This window comes from Littorina saxatilis, linkage group LG1 (genome assembly GCF_037325665.1).
Source record: "Littorina saxatilis isolate snail1 linkage group LG1, US_GU_Lsax_2.0, whole genome shotgun sequence".
NCBI classification, from domain to species: domain Eukaryota; kingdom Metazoa; phylum Mollusca; class Gastropoda; order Littorinimorpha; family Littorinidae; genus Littorina; species Littorina saxatilis.
In genome coordinates this window covers 34,992,128-35,008,264 of record NC_090245.1, presented here as the reverse complement: position 1 = coordinate 35,008,264, position 16,137 = coordinate 34,992,128, and the positions used below count along the sequence as shown (strand labels likewise).

At 44.4% G+C, this 16,137-nt stretch overlaps 1 protein-coding gene across 1 annotated transcript in view; it reads right to left on the bottom strand.

The window, feature by feature from the left end:
* LOC138968237 (uncharacterized) overlaps positions 1-16,137 on the bottom strand; it is a 221,961-nt gene that overhangs the window by 147,605 nt on the left and 58,219 nt on the right. The window contains exon 3 of the mRNA XM_070340792.1: positions 8,001-8,089. Coding sequence (XP_070196893.1) covers positions 8,001-8,089 — 89 coding nt within the window. The remainder of the gene's footprint in view (positions 1-8,000; positions 8,090-16,137) is intronic.

Sequence of the window (16,137 nt, the reverse complement as noted above, 5' to 3'; positions counted from 1 at the left end):
GGGACAAAGACATTATTCTGTCTAAATTGTCCACAAGAAACACAGAAACCCCTTTCCCACAAGAAGTCCAACCCTTCACACTAAAGCCAAAGATGTAGACAGGTCAAGCCGACCCACAAACAAGGGATCCAAAGGAAAGCCCACCAAATGAAGACAGGCCAAAGCGGCTTTATCACCGAGCGGATTGCTTTGCTGAACCTCTAAGACTTATTGTGACGAAAGCTATCTGACAGCTAGTTCGACAACGAAAAGTCAGCATTTGGCTGTCTGTCCGTCTGTCTGTCTGTGTGAATGTCTGTCTCAGTGGGTCTGTTTGAGCATAGCTTAATTAAGCTCCTCACAAGTCAAACAAACAGGTTGTGGTAAAGGTAAGGATAATGTGCTGATTAATTTGAATTGTCCACAGCTCTGTTCTTTGGGTTTAAATGGTAGCGCTCCACAACGCAAGGCAGCTATGCACTTGCTCTATGTGTATGGATACAGAAAAATAAAACCTTTTTCCTTCTTTTTGTTTTACCCAGATGGGCTTCTGTCCTCTTAGCATTTTTTAACCCAAGGTAGTTTTGGATGTACTTCACAGTTCTGTTCCTTCTTGTCTTCAACATCGCCCGAATATTCCACGATACTTACCCGTAGCAAAGTCACTTGTTTCTTTCAAGGCAAAACAGACCAACAGATTACTTACTGCCCGTTATGCCGGTTGGCATGTAGGGCAGCAACGAAATCCCAACAGATTAGTGCAACAGAAATGCCAAAATGGTCATCAGAACCAGCAAGAAATTCAAACTTATTCCGTTGTGAAAGGAAAGTTACATATATCAGTTTCCCTTGTGTACACACATTGGGTTGACGTATTTCAGGTTCTTTCCTTCCAGAACAGGTCATGTAAGGGCTGTCCAGCCCAAAGTTATGACCACTCGTACCCTAGCGTCGGTCAGACAGTACAGCCAGATAAGAACAGCAAGCATATCATGCAGCGGTCAATCAATGACTGGACTGAACAGAGCAGCGTCAGAGGTAGATGGACTAAAGTACAGACTACAGTGACCGGTGTGACGTTTTCATCTTTCGCCGTGGTGATATTTCGATTCTCGGCCTCGTTGATCTAGTATAAACTCTACAATGAACAAAAAAACACCCTTCGAAAGTACTGATGAGCGACCTTGTGTACCTTACATTCATGGGGCCAAATTTGTCCAACCAATTTTTGTTTATTTAACTTAGAAATTTGGTTCATCTTAAAATGTTTCCCTTCTTACTCAAGGGACGTAACCACTCGGTACACGTTTTCGAATAAATCGATTTTGGGGGTGAAATCTATTACATTTCACCACCAATTTTCTTCACATGCAAGAAACTGACATGCTTTTCGTCCATAAATAATTTCACTTCTTAATTTTACCAGGAAACAACATTTCAGTCTTGAGTATATATCGAGGGGGTAATATGTACACAGGCGAAAGATGAAATCGTGACACCGGTATGGTGCGAGTTCAGTGGTGTTCACATGGGCCGCGATTCACCACTGACTTTCGGACGACATTTGCATGATTCTTGTTGAAAAAAAAATGTTGATACAAAATCGCTTGAAAATCGTTGCCGTGTTCACAGCTGGTGAATTTTCAACCGACATCTCCGGTCTTCATAATTAAGCGAGCCGTATAAGAACGTTTGCACTCTCGGCGATATATAGCCTCCAGACAGAGAGTGCGTCAGAAAAAAAGTCTCTCCAAAATCGGTCAAAATTCTTACCAGCGCTCAACTGAGGCTATTTTAAGCCAAGTTTTTCACGCGCTTCCATTGAATTACTTTGCTATGACAACCCAGACGGAAGAAGTATTGTTGCCGAGCCACCTCAACAGCTCACCTGTTAACAACTTTTTGGCAAATTTGTACCTACCCCCACCACCACACCCCCCACCCTCTTCCACAATAACAACAACGAAATCGCCCAAAGGTCTGCTGAACGTCGGTGGTAAATAGCCCATGTGAATTTAACCTAAGTCTAGTGGCAGACGATTGGTGGTCAGCGGTCTTGGATACTAGTAAGACTTGAGTGCAGAGTTTTATTCAGAAAGATGACCAGCAGACGGTATAAGTCAAAATAAGACCAAATAAGACCACAATACAAATCATAGTGAACAAAGACTGAGGTGAGCAGCGGTCAGCGATAGTAAGATACGGTAGTGTAGTGGTCAGCTCGTGGTCAGCAGGGTCAGGCGGATCAAGCTGACAGGTTTACAGCCCCTTTGGCAGCCTCCCTTGCCGTGTAGTGGCTGGCACCATGCTGGCTGTTCGCAGGGGCCGCCCTTTATGGCCAATTGTCGAGATGCTCTCCTGACAGCTTGTGAATTGTGAACACTTGTACACCACACTTATTGCTGTATGGACCATGGGTGCAGGTCGTCTTTGACCAACAAAGGAGGCCGCATTCACTTGTCTCTATCTTTGTACAACGTTGTTTACACTACGCTTATTGCTGTATGGGCCATGGGGACTTTATACAGCTTGTGAATTGTGTACACTTGTATACCACACGTATTGCTGTATGGACCATGGGTGCAGGTCGTCTTTGACCAACAAAGGAGGCCGCACCCATTGAGCTATTACCTATGTACAACGTTGTGTACATTACGCTTATTGCTGTATGGGCCATGGGTACATGTTGTCTTTGACCAAACAGGGAAGCCGCATCCATTGAGCTTTGCGTACAACGTTGGTTTATTCTGCACCTTGTTGTTGTACAAGTAATGGCTACATATAGATCAGATACTCAGTTGTCACATCTGACTGAAGCTTTTAACATAGATTAACAGTCAACGCACTGCCCTCAGAGACGCCTCAATAAAAACCAACCATTTGAATGAATCTCACCACACAGCAATAAAGCAAATTATTGCATGTATGCGGTCAGTTCGTTGAAAACACTGCGTATATTTCGATCAGTGGCATGGAAATCATAAGTCACAGTCGTGCTGTGATTTCCCAAGATAATTTTTTCCCTCTAATTATGCTATTTAAATGTTCGATCAAAACCGTGGCACCAAGCCCACAGAAAGACAAGACTAGACAAGACTTGCCGATAAAGCAAGTGAGGGAAGTAGTGTACGTATTGACCTGCGGCAAACCTCTCACACTATTCCCGCCTAATGGGCCAGTAAAGCGTGTTGCACGTGTCGCGATTAGTCAATGACGCTGGTATTGAACACAGTCCTCACAGGGGGTGATCAGCAAGGCCAGACAAGTTGGAAAAAGAGGGGAAGCTGTTGCTAAGTCGGGTAGCATTTCGTACAAGCGGGACTACGCTTTTGATGTGAAGAGTAGTAAAGAGAACAAGTATTTAAACGCTCTTCACCAGTAGCATTTCTGTGCCGACGTTGCAACTTGCTGTCTAAGTAACTGAACTGACTTTATTAAAGAAATATTTGAGGTTTAAAGGCCGGGTCGTTTCATATTATCTGTCCTTGATCTAGGGTCAGTGTATTCAAGTCAGCTTTAAACGCAGCTGACAACTCTTTATTAGGAAGCTGCCTGAGTTATAAACTGTTCGAGTTTGTGTTTGACATGGAGCGCTTTTGAGCTGAGAGACACTGAAAGGCCGACTCTTCGTTGCTCCTGAGGCGACGAGCCAGCGATGATAGAAGAGGTATTGAAGAAAATCTATAAGCTGATGTCGAGAAGGGTACAAAGGGGTACGTGAATGGCTGGTGTCTCTCCATGCACTGTCGAGCATCAGCATCTTAGACTCTGAAGCACCGGGATAAAACAACGTGTCGTGCAACTCACGAGTAGCCAACGTGTTAAAGAAATCCATTTGTTGCTGTTTTAAAGGGCGCAGAGGGGTACGCGTGAGTCCCTCTCTCTGTGGGCCGCCGTACAGCTCTCCGGCTCAGTAGCATTGGGACAAGTCAACGTGTCGTGCAAGTGACGATTAGCTAAATTCCGGCAGTACGCAAATATCGAAGTCCAGCATCACAAGCCGACTCAGCCCCAGCGGGACAGTAAAGCGTGCAGTACGTGCTGCAATCAGCACAGAGACGGGTGGCGCAAAGTATTGAACACAGCGACATATATCCCTGCTGTCAATAGGGGCTTGTAGGGCCGAGGGAGGGCCTGGTCGGGGCCGCCTTTGGTCCGCCTGCACAAAGTCTATTGACACTCCGTGGTAGCGGGACAGTAGGGCTTCGCTCGGCGTGTACCACGTGCGCCGATTAGCCGAGTGACGACGGTGCACATTATTGAACTGCGGTATCCACACTATCAATAGCGGCTTGTCCCGCCGCTTCAATGAGCTTTTCGGGGCGCTTTGGTCGGCATGCACACTGCACAGAAATGAGTCTGGAGGCAGGGGTCCTGAGTAAACCCACCGGCTCCAGTCTGCCCTTCTAGTGCCTGGTGTCGTCATTGCATTGCCCGGATGTCAAACATCTAGCGCCATGCTTTCATCGTCATTGCTTTTTTTTGCTTGAAATTACGTTTATAAGCTTTTGGAACAAATCTCCCCCAAAAGAAATATTGCCGAGGACTGAAGTTTCATCCTCTACATACGTCAAAGCAGTACGGCCTTTGGGTTCGCTACTTCTCCATTCCACGTTCCTATTCGTAGCCTTTCGTCTCTTTTAATTAAACTACGCTGCACGTGCGACCGAGCTTAGTTTTCGCACAATTGACATTTGAAAACTCGATCCCATTTCAGGCTCCTCCTCATTACACTGGCTACAGAACCTTCGAGATTAAGTTGTACTGTACTTGCGGTTTCTGCACAGTCTTCGCATACGAGCAGAACTAAATATCCGTGATGCTTATCCGCAAATGAAATGTGGTAACTTTGACAACAATGAAACTCCAGAGGAAATATATCGTTCTTACCACGCACACAATACAAGAACATTGTGCTAAAAAATAACAGGTACACCTAAAACTACCGTCCGATTTGTTGGGGTTTTATTTGCTTCTGCGTTTACGGTATGCTGCAACTTCCACACGCAAAAATTGTTGTCGTTTTGTTAACGAATGGAATTTTACTCGTGTAGCCGAATTTTCCCCCTCCATTGACATAGTCATATGATATTCCGTTTTCGGGAAGAAGGAGGGGGGGGGGCGACCAGAATAAACAAACACCAAGTGTGTACATCTAAGTTCCCCATCGCATTTTAAGAAGTCAGGGAGCATACTCACACAGAAGTACAGGTCTGCTCAGAAGCGATGTCGACGGGTCTCCCAAAGTGCTTCTCGCACAAGAAAGGACGTCGTAGGGTGGTAGAGCGGGGCTAAGGGGGCGGGGTGGGGTCGAAATGTCTCTGGGGCGGGCTAAAATCTGGATAGGTGGAGGTTAGTGTAGCTTCTGGAGCGACCGTGGTCGGATCATTATCGATGTTTAGGGCTCTCTGAGGAGGGAAATACTAATGCAGAGGCTGAAGAAAATGTCTATACGGTATAGGAGTACTAGGGGGGGGAGGGGGGTTGACGTGGGGGGGGGGGGAGGGGGGCTCAAGAAATTAAGTGTCTATACGGTATAGGGGTACTGTAAATGCGTTTGTGCAGCGGGGGGGGGGGGGGGGGGGGGTCAATGGAAGGGTTTCAAACTCTGAGGAGAGAAATAATGCCGAGGCTGAAGAAAATGTCTATACATGTATAGGGGTACTGCAGGGGGCGGGAGAGGGGTCAAATGAAGGGTTTCGGTCTCGTGGATATCGATGCCTGCGAGAGTCTGAGAGTCTGCGAGGCGGAACAAATGTGAGGGTCTGTGGCAGAGTGACAGCGTTGGTGTGGGACCGGGCCCCGCTGAGTGGAGCAATGCCTGCTATTTACACACCGAGTGGAACGTCTCCCACCATGGCACGCTGTCGCTAGTGTGATCGTTGGTAGAACAGTAAACAGCTGCGGGTAAAAGTATACACTCATCTTAAACATGAACTATAAACTAAAAATAGCAGTCCTGTGGCTTAGAAAAAAATAAAAACGGGATGAATACTTCCAGTAACTGCCAAAGGGGTGACCCACGTCGACATAACTGCGACAGCATATGATTATTCTTGTTTAAAATCGGCTTCAGAGGTTCAACAAACGAAGAAGTGTGGGCTCACTGATCCTACCACAAAACTTCTTTACGAAAACTGAAGCACCAACTAAGAAAAACAAAAGAAAAAAAGAAATAACGTCTCCATCTTGAACCAAGACACTCTACCCTGTCTGAATGACAATGTCTTGTCTTTCAATGATCCAAAAATGTAACTAAAAGTTCAAACAGAGCCTAAGCACAAAACACTACAAAAACTCCATCGGTGAAGGTGAGGCTCACAATGCTGGGGACTTTAACTCAACAGCAAGATTTTCGCCGAACAGCTACAGGTACCACTTAATTCGGTCTACACAGAGTTTTGCCTCATTAATTAGTACTAACGAACCATAGGCGTCCTTTTCTATCAAAACGGCGACTCTGTTTCCGCGAAGAAATATATGGTTTTAAGCGGAAGGGACAGCAGAAGGTGGAATAGAACACCTTATTAAGACTCAACCAGGATGACCTTCGGACATGGTCATTTCTTGCAACCACCGGTCTCCTAAAATAATTAAGGCACCGGAAGTGAACGGCGGCCATGGCTGCCTCACTAGTGGAGATAATGACGGCGAAAGGCGCCAAAGGTTAATTGAAGGCTGTCCTAGCAAGACAGGCAACTCGCCAGAAAGGGGCGGCAACCCAGAAGAAAGAGAATCGGCAGAGTGACAGGTCGCGCTCTCCTCTCCCACAATTTTCGTATCATGGCCGACCTGTCCCGGGCCCCGGTGCTAAGTCTCGCCTAATCCCGTCGTGTCAGCGAGAAATCCCGGGGCGGGAAAATAATTTACGGAACAAAAAGCTTTGCCGGGTGTGAGTCCTATTTTAGGAGAGCGGGATTTCCCTCCTTTAACGTCACTTTCTGGGCTGTGACCAGCCTGAAGCCCTTGACAGAGTGTTGTGGAACCCTCTTTTAAAGTTTAGACAATCAGGTCTTAAAAAAGAGGGAGATTTCAAAGGAGGTCACTTTACAGAGGATATGACCAGAAAATCTGAAAAGGCAAGATCTGAAATACGGAGTAGCCCTAATTTGGGGGATCATTATTAAGGGGGTTACACTGTAATCACTTTCACCGTGGCTTACTTGTTTGTTTGTTTGTTTGTTTGTTTAACGCCCAGCCGACCACGAAGGGCCATATCAGGGCGGTGCTGCTTTGACATATAACGTGCGCCACACACAGGACAGAAGTCGCAGCACAGGCTTCATGTCTCACCCAGTCACATTATTCTGACACCGGACCAACCAGTCCTAGCACTAACCCCATAATGCCAGACGCCAGGCGGAGCAGTGGCTTACTTGTGAAAGTAGGTAAAGTCTAATACATATATGCATAATGAATTCTGGGATTTGCATTTTCTTCCTCCAAAACGTCAGTTTAAGGAAGAGATGTTCATATCGCAATGAGTATTACCATAATGCTTCAGAAAGACAACCCAAGACGACCAGACAGGTCACAAACCAAGACATACAATTATTTCAAAAACCCAGACGAACACACCTAAAAAAAGAAAACTAGACGAACAGACACTTTACAAACCATGACGAAAAGACACTTAAAAAATCGAACAAAAACGTTTGTCATATGACATTCACAATAATAGATATGTATATATATAAGTAGGTGCCATCGCCTCATAATACTTGCGCTGTTAATGCTACACAAAAAGCTTCATTCAGAAAATAAGCATTTTGTTTATCAGAATGTTTGACATAATTTTCTAAATAAGGTATTTTGTCCTTTTGTGCACTATCAAAAAACAGGAAAGGTAGGTTGTTTTTGTGCACTAGTTAAAAATAATAAGTCAAATTTAATAAACGTTAAGAAAAATTGTTCTCTGCAAGGAAAAGCACATAAAATGAACAAACATTACCCAAGGTATTAGGACGGCGATAGCACCTTTGGCTTCTTAACCCTACAGTGGAAAGATTGATGGTACTCACTTAAAAACTACTGTTAGGTACTGTCCCGTTGAGTAGAGGGTAGGAGGTAAAATATTGCCACACAATCCACCCGTTCCACCTGCCTCCTCCTGAAAAACACAGAAACACAACACCACGTTAACACATATCATGATTTTATTAAATAAGTTGTGGTACATTAAATAGTGTTTAGGACAGAAGACAGAGTTCCGGAGAATCATTTTCTGTGTTTCAAACTGCATTTTGAGAAGAAAACTAGTGAAGAAAACGAGTAAAGACAGAGACAGAGAGGACAGCAATGAAAGAAAAAAGGCAGACAGAATTGTGTTGAAGCCAAAAAGAGACACAGGGCCAGAATGCAAGAGGCATTGGATGGGGATAGGCCCATACAACGTAAACACAGATTTCATTTGCTGGCATTTCTGAAATCCTGAAGCTGAAAACAAGTGTATACTGTTATTCAGCCACAGTCAATTAAAGCAACATTGTACGAAGAAAGTCAATGAGCAATTCCGTTAAGTTTAACCAAAGCGGGTAATCCCTTGTGAATATTATTTAAAATATAGCTATTGATCTTTTGCAATAGATTAAGCAAGCATTAAAAACAGTGGCACAGCCAATTGTTGTATTCCCTCGTCAAAGCTTTAATCCTTATTGCAAAAAAATAATAAGATACAAAAATCCAGATTAAGACGTGTAGCAAACATCCTCAGATGTTCAGGAAATGAACATTCCAGACAAAAAACGGAGGAGTGATTTAACACTAATGCAAACAGTGGAGCAGGGAGTAAACACTCCCAGGCACATTCCAAGAAAATTAGGGAGTATAGTGATTCCTCACTTTCAGAAACACTCCCGGAAAAAAAGGGCGTAATGATTCAACACTCCCATGCACACAAGGGAGTCTTGATTCGAACTCTCCCCGAAAAAATCAAAGGGAGTAGTTTTATACACTCCCCTTAAAAATCACAAGGGAGTAGTACACACTCGCAGACAAACAGGACATGAACATTCCCAAACAAAGAAGGAAGAATAGACAACACTCCCAGATAAACAAGGGAGTAACGATTTCACACTCCCAGACAGACAACGGAGTAATGATTCCACACTGAACGACACACATGGGATTAGTGATTCCACACTACGATACAAAGAAGGAAGTATCTATTTCACACTGCCGTACAAACAAGGGAGTAACAATTCAACAAATCCAGACAAACAATTGAGTCATGGCCCCACACTCCAAGACAAACAAAAACAGCAGTGAGTCAACACTCCCACAACAAATATTGGCCCGGTAGGGTTCCATACTCCCAGATAAACAAAGGATTACTGGTTCCACAATCCCAGACATGGGAGTAGTGCTTCCACACTCCCAGACAAACAAAGGAGTAGTGATTTAACACTCCCAGGAAAACATGGGAGTAGTGATTCCACACTCCGAGACAAACAATTGTGTATGGTTCCATACTTCCAGACAAACAAAGGAGTAGCGATTATACAATCCAAGACAAACATGGGAGTAGTGATTCCATACTGCCAGATAAACAAAGGATTACTGATTCCACAATCCCAGACAAATATGAGAGTAGAGATTCCACACTTCAAGACAAACAATTGTGTATGGTTTCATACTCCCAGACAAACAAAGGAGTAGTGATTTAACACTCCCAGGCAAACTTGGGAGTAGTGGTTCCATACTCCAAGACAAACAAAGGAGTAGTGATTCTACACTGCCAGGATGACTGCCAGACAAACAGAAGCACACAAAGCCCAGACACACGGCGATAGAGCACAGGCGGCGGGTTCAGGGTGATAAGAAAGAGCTTTGATACTGCACAACCTATTCACACCTGTGACTGCAAATATCACACACCTGAGTCAACAGAACAGGCTACACATACAAACTCCTCCCCGCTAAATACAAGAGATGGGAAGGGTATGGGCGGGTGGAGGGGGGGGGATTACCAGACGCTGGTCTTTTGCTGCTCGTCTTATTTTTCTGGCTGAGGATGTAGGATGGTGCCAAAGAGGTGTGTGTAGCTAGCTGCTTGCTGGGGTGAGTGAGTGCAGTCTGAAGGTATACAATTGAGCAAGCCTATACACCATCTTCAAAGGTACTTTGTTTCCCTTGTAGACCACTTTGTAATTCATTATGACCCAAGCTTTTACCTTAGATTAGATTGAAAGCATTCTTCCATTTGGATCTACACCAAGAATCAACAGCGTGGCTGCTTTCTGTGCAGAAGAAGGTGATTTTTTTTTTGCAGAGTTGATTTAGTAACTGATACTATTACCAATCTTCAAAATTATGCAGAAAAACAATTCCTATTCCACTCAGCTAGGAAGCAGCCAGGCAGTTGATTAGCGGTACGCATCTAAGTGAAATGGTGCTGTTATCACAGGTATAAGCTTGGACAGATCGGTGATGGTGTTCACGGTCGTTTGCAAGAGAAGGAAGAATTATTCTTAGCGTTTTCGTCTGGAGACCCGGTAGCTCAGTTGGTAGAGCACTGGACTTGTGATCGAAAGGTCGCAGGTTCGAATTCGGGCCGGGACGGACACGGGTCAACTTTATGTGCAGACCCAGAGACGGAAGCCATGTCCCACCCCCGTGTCATCACAATGGCACGTAAAAGACCTTGGTCATTCTGCCATAAGTGCAGGTGGCTGAATACACCTAAACACGCAGACACCTGGGTAGCGCGACTCCGTTGCTGCTAGCTTTCCACTGGGAGGAAGCGACCCGAATTTCCCAGCGATGGGACAATAAAGTAATGCAAATGAAAATGAAATGAAATTATGCAGTGGCTTTTTGTGCTGTAGATGTCTTTGCTGTTGCTGTTTTTTCGTACAAAATGTAGCAGAAATCTATGAAATATACAGAAGCAACTTAGTACAAGTAAAATGAGGTGACTGCTGTATTGGGTCCAAAAGAGCTAGGTCAATGAACTGCCACAGGCACAGGCGCTATATTGTCCGAGTGGTAATGACATCGACTCTAACGCATACTTACACTACGGACCTCATCAAGTCTGGACAAAGTCTGGAGACGAACCACGAGTGTGTCTGTCTATCGGCCCGCGAGCAACTCGCATTCAGTCTGACCAAAAGAGTCGGCTCTAACTCCATGAACTGTGAAGGCGAAGAAGAGAGGTTGGTCTTTAACGCGTGACAGGTTTTCAGTTTCTTCCACTTTTTGATCACTGATTGGTTCCGATTGGTGAATGCGTTCCGCCATTGCTCTCTCGGGATAAACCGAAGGTAAAGTAGGATACATGACGAACATTGGGGGCACATGATAAATACTAAAGACAATAAAATACCCATAGCAAAATTCACACAAACAACGATCCTTTGAAACATAATTAAGTTAAGACGATGTCCACAACAGGGCCGGACCAAATGAGTTGTAAGGGGGGGTTCCTCCTTTTTTTGGGGGGTAAATCAGCGAAGTGGCGAAGCCACAAGCGCGCGCCTGCAAAGCAGGCGCGCGAACTAGGGGGGTCCGGGGGCATGCTCCCCCGGAAAATTTTTGAAAAACGGTTAAAATCTGTGCAATCTGGTGCATTCTGGGCCTTGTTTTGAGGGTTAAGAGCAGCATTGTTTTGGTGCTAAAACTAGTAAAAAAAATAAACACTCAAAGCAAGGTACATGCTTTTTCCAGGGGTGGGGTTCCGGAACCCCTGGAACCCCCCCCCCCCCCCCCCCCTGGGTCCGGCCCTGCACAAGACAACTGTATATAGTTGTAAGAAAATGACAAAAAATAATTATCTCGTTATTCCCGGACACAGCAAAGAATACGACTGCGACATAATGTAACTAAGATCATTTTCACAAGAGTATACAGCATATACCCACAACGTATAATTCACAGAAACAGCAGTGAATGAGACATACTGTAGATAACTTGATTTCCACATGATATACCGCATGTAAGCAAAGACAATTCAGTCGTAAGAAACAGCCCAAGATGGAACGCATTAATTATCATAAACTTCGACAAGATAAGCTACAGTTGCTAGCAGTTAGACGACAAGAAAATGTCAATAAAGCAAGTTTCAGAAGCAGCTGAAGTTTGACACAATACAGAAGAGAGAAAAAATGGCCCGAAACAGCAGAATTTATCATTCACAATTCTGTTTAAGCAAACATCTAGAAAACAAACTGCAGTTGCAAAATAATGCGACAAAACACTGATGGCAAAAAATACCCATACTATATCGTTATTCACAAAAACAGCAGAGAATAAGACATTGCGTGTATACGTGTGATGATTAACACAAGATATACAGCAACTGAAAAGAAAACGATAACACACAATACATGAATTGCAGTCCACAAGAAACTGCCCCATAAACCACTATTCAGAACTAGCAGAAGAGGGAACACAATAACCTTAAAAATAATTCATAAAAACAACAGAGATTGAGACATAATGCGGATTATATGTTTTCCACGAGATAATATATACAACAGCACACAAAAAACACAAACAATATAGTCGACATGAAGCTGCCCCATAAACCAATTCACAGAACTAGCAGAAGAGGGGACACAATAACCTCAAAATAATTCATAGAAACAACAGAGAATGAGACATAATGCGGATTATATGTTTTCGAGAAAAAAAAACTACACACACACACACACAAACAATACAGTGGACATGACACTGCCCCATAAACCAATTGACAGAACTAGTAGAAGATTAGACACGATACAGATGGCTCCAAAAGTCCCCTGAGACCCGACACCTTGCGCCATTGTCTCGGACTTAATCGCCTCTTATGATAAAGGCCACGTAATAAATGTTCGCGCAGTATGGGCTGTGCAGAGGACATAAGCACTGTTGGAATGCCCCAAGGTGTCGTGAAAACCAGACAACATTATGCTAGTTTCGTGTTCCCCCCCTTTTTATGGCCCCAGTGTCTTAATCTGTATCGCTTATTTCGCCTTTTCTTGTCTTCTACTTTTCCTTTTTTTGCGTCTAAAAGAGTGAATAGGAGTCCACTAGCCGCTGTTGCGTTGGATTCCTTTACTGGAGATTCTTTACACTTGGTACAGTGGATCTTTTTAAGTTTTAATATGCTTACCCCTTACCGAAAGCGATTTGAAATTGTAGAGGTTAACTCCTTTGAACCCTGTGCTAGCAAGGTCTCATTTTACGAGACCTAAAGTTGCCAGTTGAAACTGTGACCTTCTGTTTAATCGTTGTTGATTTCGTTTTCATAATGATTCGGCAACTTCTAAGATGTGTGTGTTTTTCTACATTTCTGATTATCATGCAGCTGCGTGGAGTAAACATTGGGAGTGGCTGGCGACACATGCAGACCCTATGGTAGTGTATTAGCTCATTCGGCTAACGCACTGTTTTTCTTTCCCTCGAAGACAAAAGAGAAACAAATATTTCTCACACATGTGACGAAATGGAATGCATTACATATTGTATTATATATGTATAATACATGCAAGAGGCAAAAATGGTGACCTATAGTAACATAACTGTTCTTGGCACTTTTCCAGGAAGAAACCCCTGTCCTTTTCAGAAATCAGAAATGAGAACCAGATTTCTCCGAACATATATAATCAGCTGCACAGTTACAGCCGCGGGCGGTTATATCACCTGATAAATTATTTTAACAACTTCCGCTACAAACCCGTGACGTAACGAATTCCGCTTTGTTCCAGACTGAAAGTGAAGGTGATGAAAGAAAGAAAACTTCTGTTTACAATTATCTTGTGTTCCTCGAATCTGCAGCAGGAGGGAGTAGAAATTATTAACAGAAAAAGCCAAAAGCTTGGGATTGGGAGTTATGGGGGCTCGGAGGGGAGGGGGGGGGGGCTTGGGCGTTGGAATTGGGCAATGCATGCAGGTATACTGGCACACAGAAAACAAAGAACTATGGGAAGAAGCAAGGCCGCTTGAATGCAAATATTCAGGTAGAGACATAATGCCACAAAGACTAATACACAGACAGAGAGAACAAGACCGATGCAGAAACATAACTAAGACACATGCAGACACACAGACTAGGGTAAGAAGGAGAGGGGTCAGACAGGCAGACGGCAAACAGACTCGCACACAGTCAGACAAACAGAGCTACTCTTTTTGAAATATCTGAGGACAGAATGATTTACTAATTTGATGGTGAAACCGACTGACCCAGAAAGGGAAAAACACAAACTCCGGACAAAAGAGACGCAGAAGAACCTCGCAGACAGACAGAGAGACAGCCTCATTGTGAAAACAATACAACATAATACTGTTAAATCTGCATTGATGATCACCGATTGACCCGGGAATGGATAGACAACGCCGACACAACGGACAAGCACAATAGCAAATGTTATATAATCATTGTCAATAAGCAGAAGAGCTATAGGACGATCACATGAACATGTACAGCGCGGACAAACCAGGGAGCCAGCGAAAGCTGTGGGCATATTTCACTGCCTTGTTGCGCGCCGTAAAACGAACGTAAAAGCGACATAAAAAGGCCGAGCAAGGCTTCCCCCAGCGTGCTTCTTGCCCCCTCGCCGCCTATTTTCTCATTTTACGAGACTTTGCGAGGAGGGGATAAACTGGGCCCGAGGCGCAATAATGATTGGCCTCCTGCTAGTGGGAGTAAATCTTTCTCTCCTCTGACTCCCACCCGATGATTATATGATAAGATTACGCCTGGCTTTGTACCTTTCTGTTTCTGTTTTTTTTAAGCCTTGTTTTCTTTGATGACAGTTGCGGTTTTCGACTGTATATATTATGCAACAGGCGCCGTGGACCAGAAAAAATTCTAATGAGTATACTGTGCACCATTTGATTTTGTAATGATTATTTGATAAGTTCAATTAAGACTTCACCCGCTTTGTACCTTTCTGTTTTTAAGTTTTGGGAAGAAAATTGTATACAAAAAACAAACAGAAAACAAATTAAAAAGTAAAATGAAGAAACCCTACCAATGCGCTGAATACGACAAATACCAGCTTTTCCATGGCTTCCAATTTCCTTCACGCCGACGAAAACCAAATATCCTGAAATGACATTTCCCGAAGGCGACGTTCAGAGGAACTTGAGTCAACGTCGCAGATCAGCATAAGACCATACGGATTTAAGGTCACAAGAAAAATAAGACAGTTGTCAAAATTAAACCTCATAAACTTATACACTCTTCAAAAAAAGTTAAGGATCACTTTTTTACAAGCACGCCACACAAAACAGACAAGACCGAATTCTTTCATTTTTTAAAAATTATATAATTGAACAACCAAGGAGTAATGACAAACAAAGCAAAGATCGAACGCGGCAGCGACAATTTAGCTAGAGTGTGTCAAACGTGACAACCCTCGAAAATGGAATTCACAACAATGTGAATCAGTGTCAATAACGCGTGTGCCCTCCGTTGTGTGCCAGGCATTCAACACATCGTTGGCGCATGGAGTGGATCAGGTTGCATATGAATGCTCTGTATCTGGGAACTCCCTTCCACTCCTGCTGGAGCCATTGCAGCAGTTGACCCAGATTGGCAGGAGGAGGGTGATGTTGCTGTACCCGACGACAAAGCTCGTCCCACATGTGCTCTATGGGTTCAGGTCCGGGCTGTTGGCTGGCCACAGCATCCTGTTGACCCTGGCCTGCTGGATGAAGGTGTTTACAGCTGCAGAGCGATGGGGAGGTGCGTTGTCATCCTGAAGAATCGCACGAGGGCCGATCGCTTGGAGGGCTGGAACGACCAGGGGTTGCAGGATCTCATTCTGGTAGCGGACACCGGTCAAGTTGCCCACTACATGGTACAGAGGTGTCCTTAGACGTGTGCTGATCCCTCCCCAGACCATCACAGAGCCTCAGCCAAAACGCTGTCGTTCCAGAACAGCGCCTTCTGCGAAGCGCTCTCCGCGACGCCTCCACACTCGGATGCGACCATCAGCAGGTTCCAAGCAAAAGCGGGACTCATCTGTAAACAACACCTGAGCCCACTAACAACAGTGTTGGTGGTAGCTTGTCGGCGTTGCCTAATGTTGTTTGCCGGAGCCATTCTTTGTTGCATGGCCTGCCTCTGAATGAAGCGATCCTCTCTTTGTGTGGTGACTCTGGGCCGGCCAGAACGTTGTCGCTCCTGCACTCTTCCAGTTGCGTGGAATCTCTGTTTTAGTCTGATGC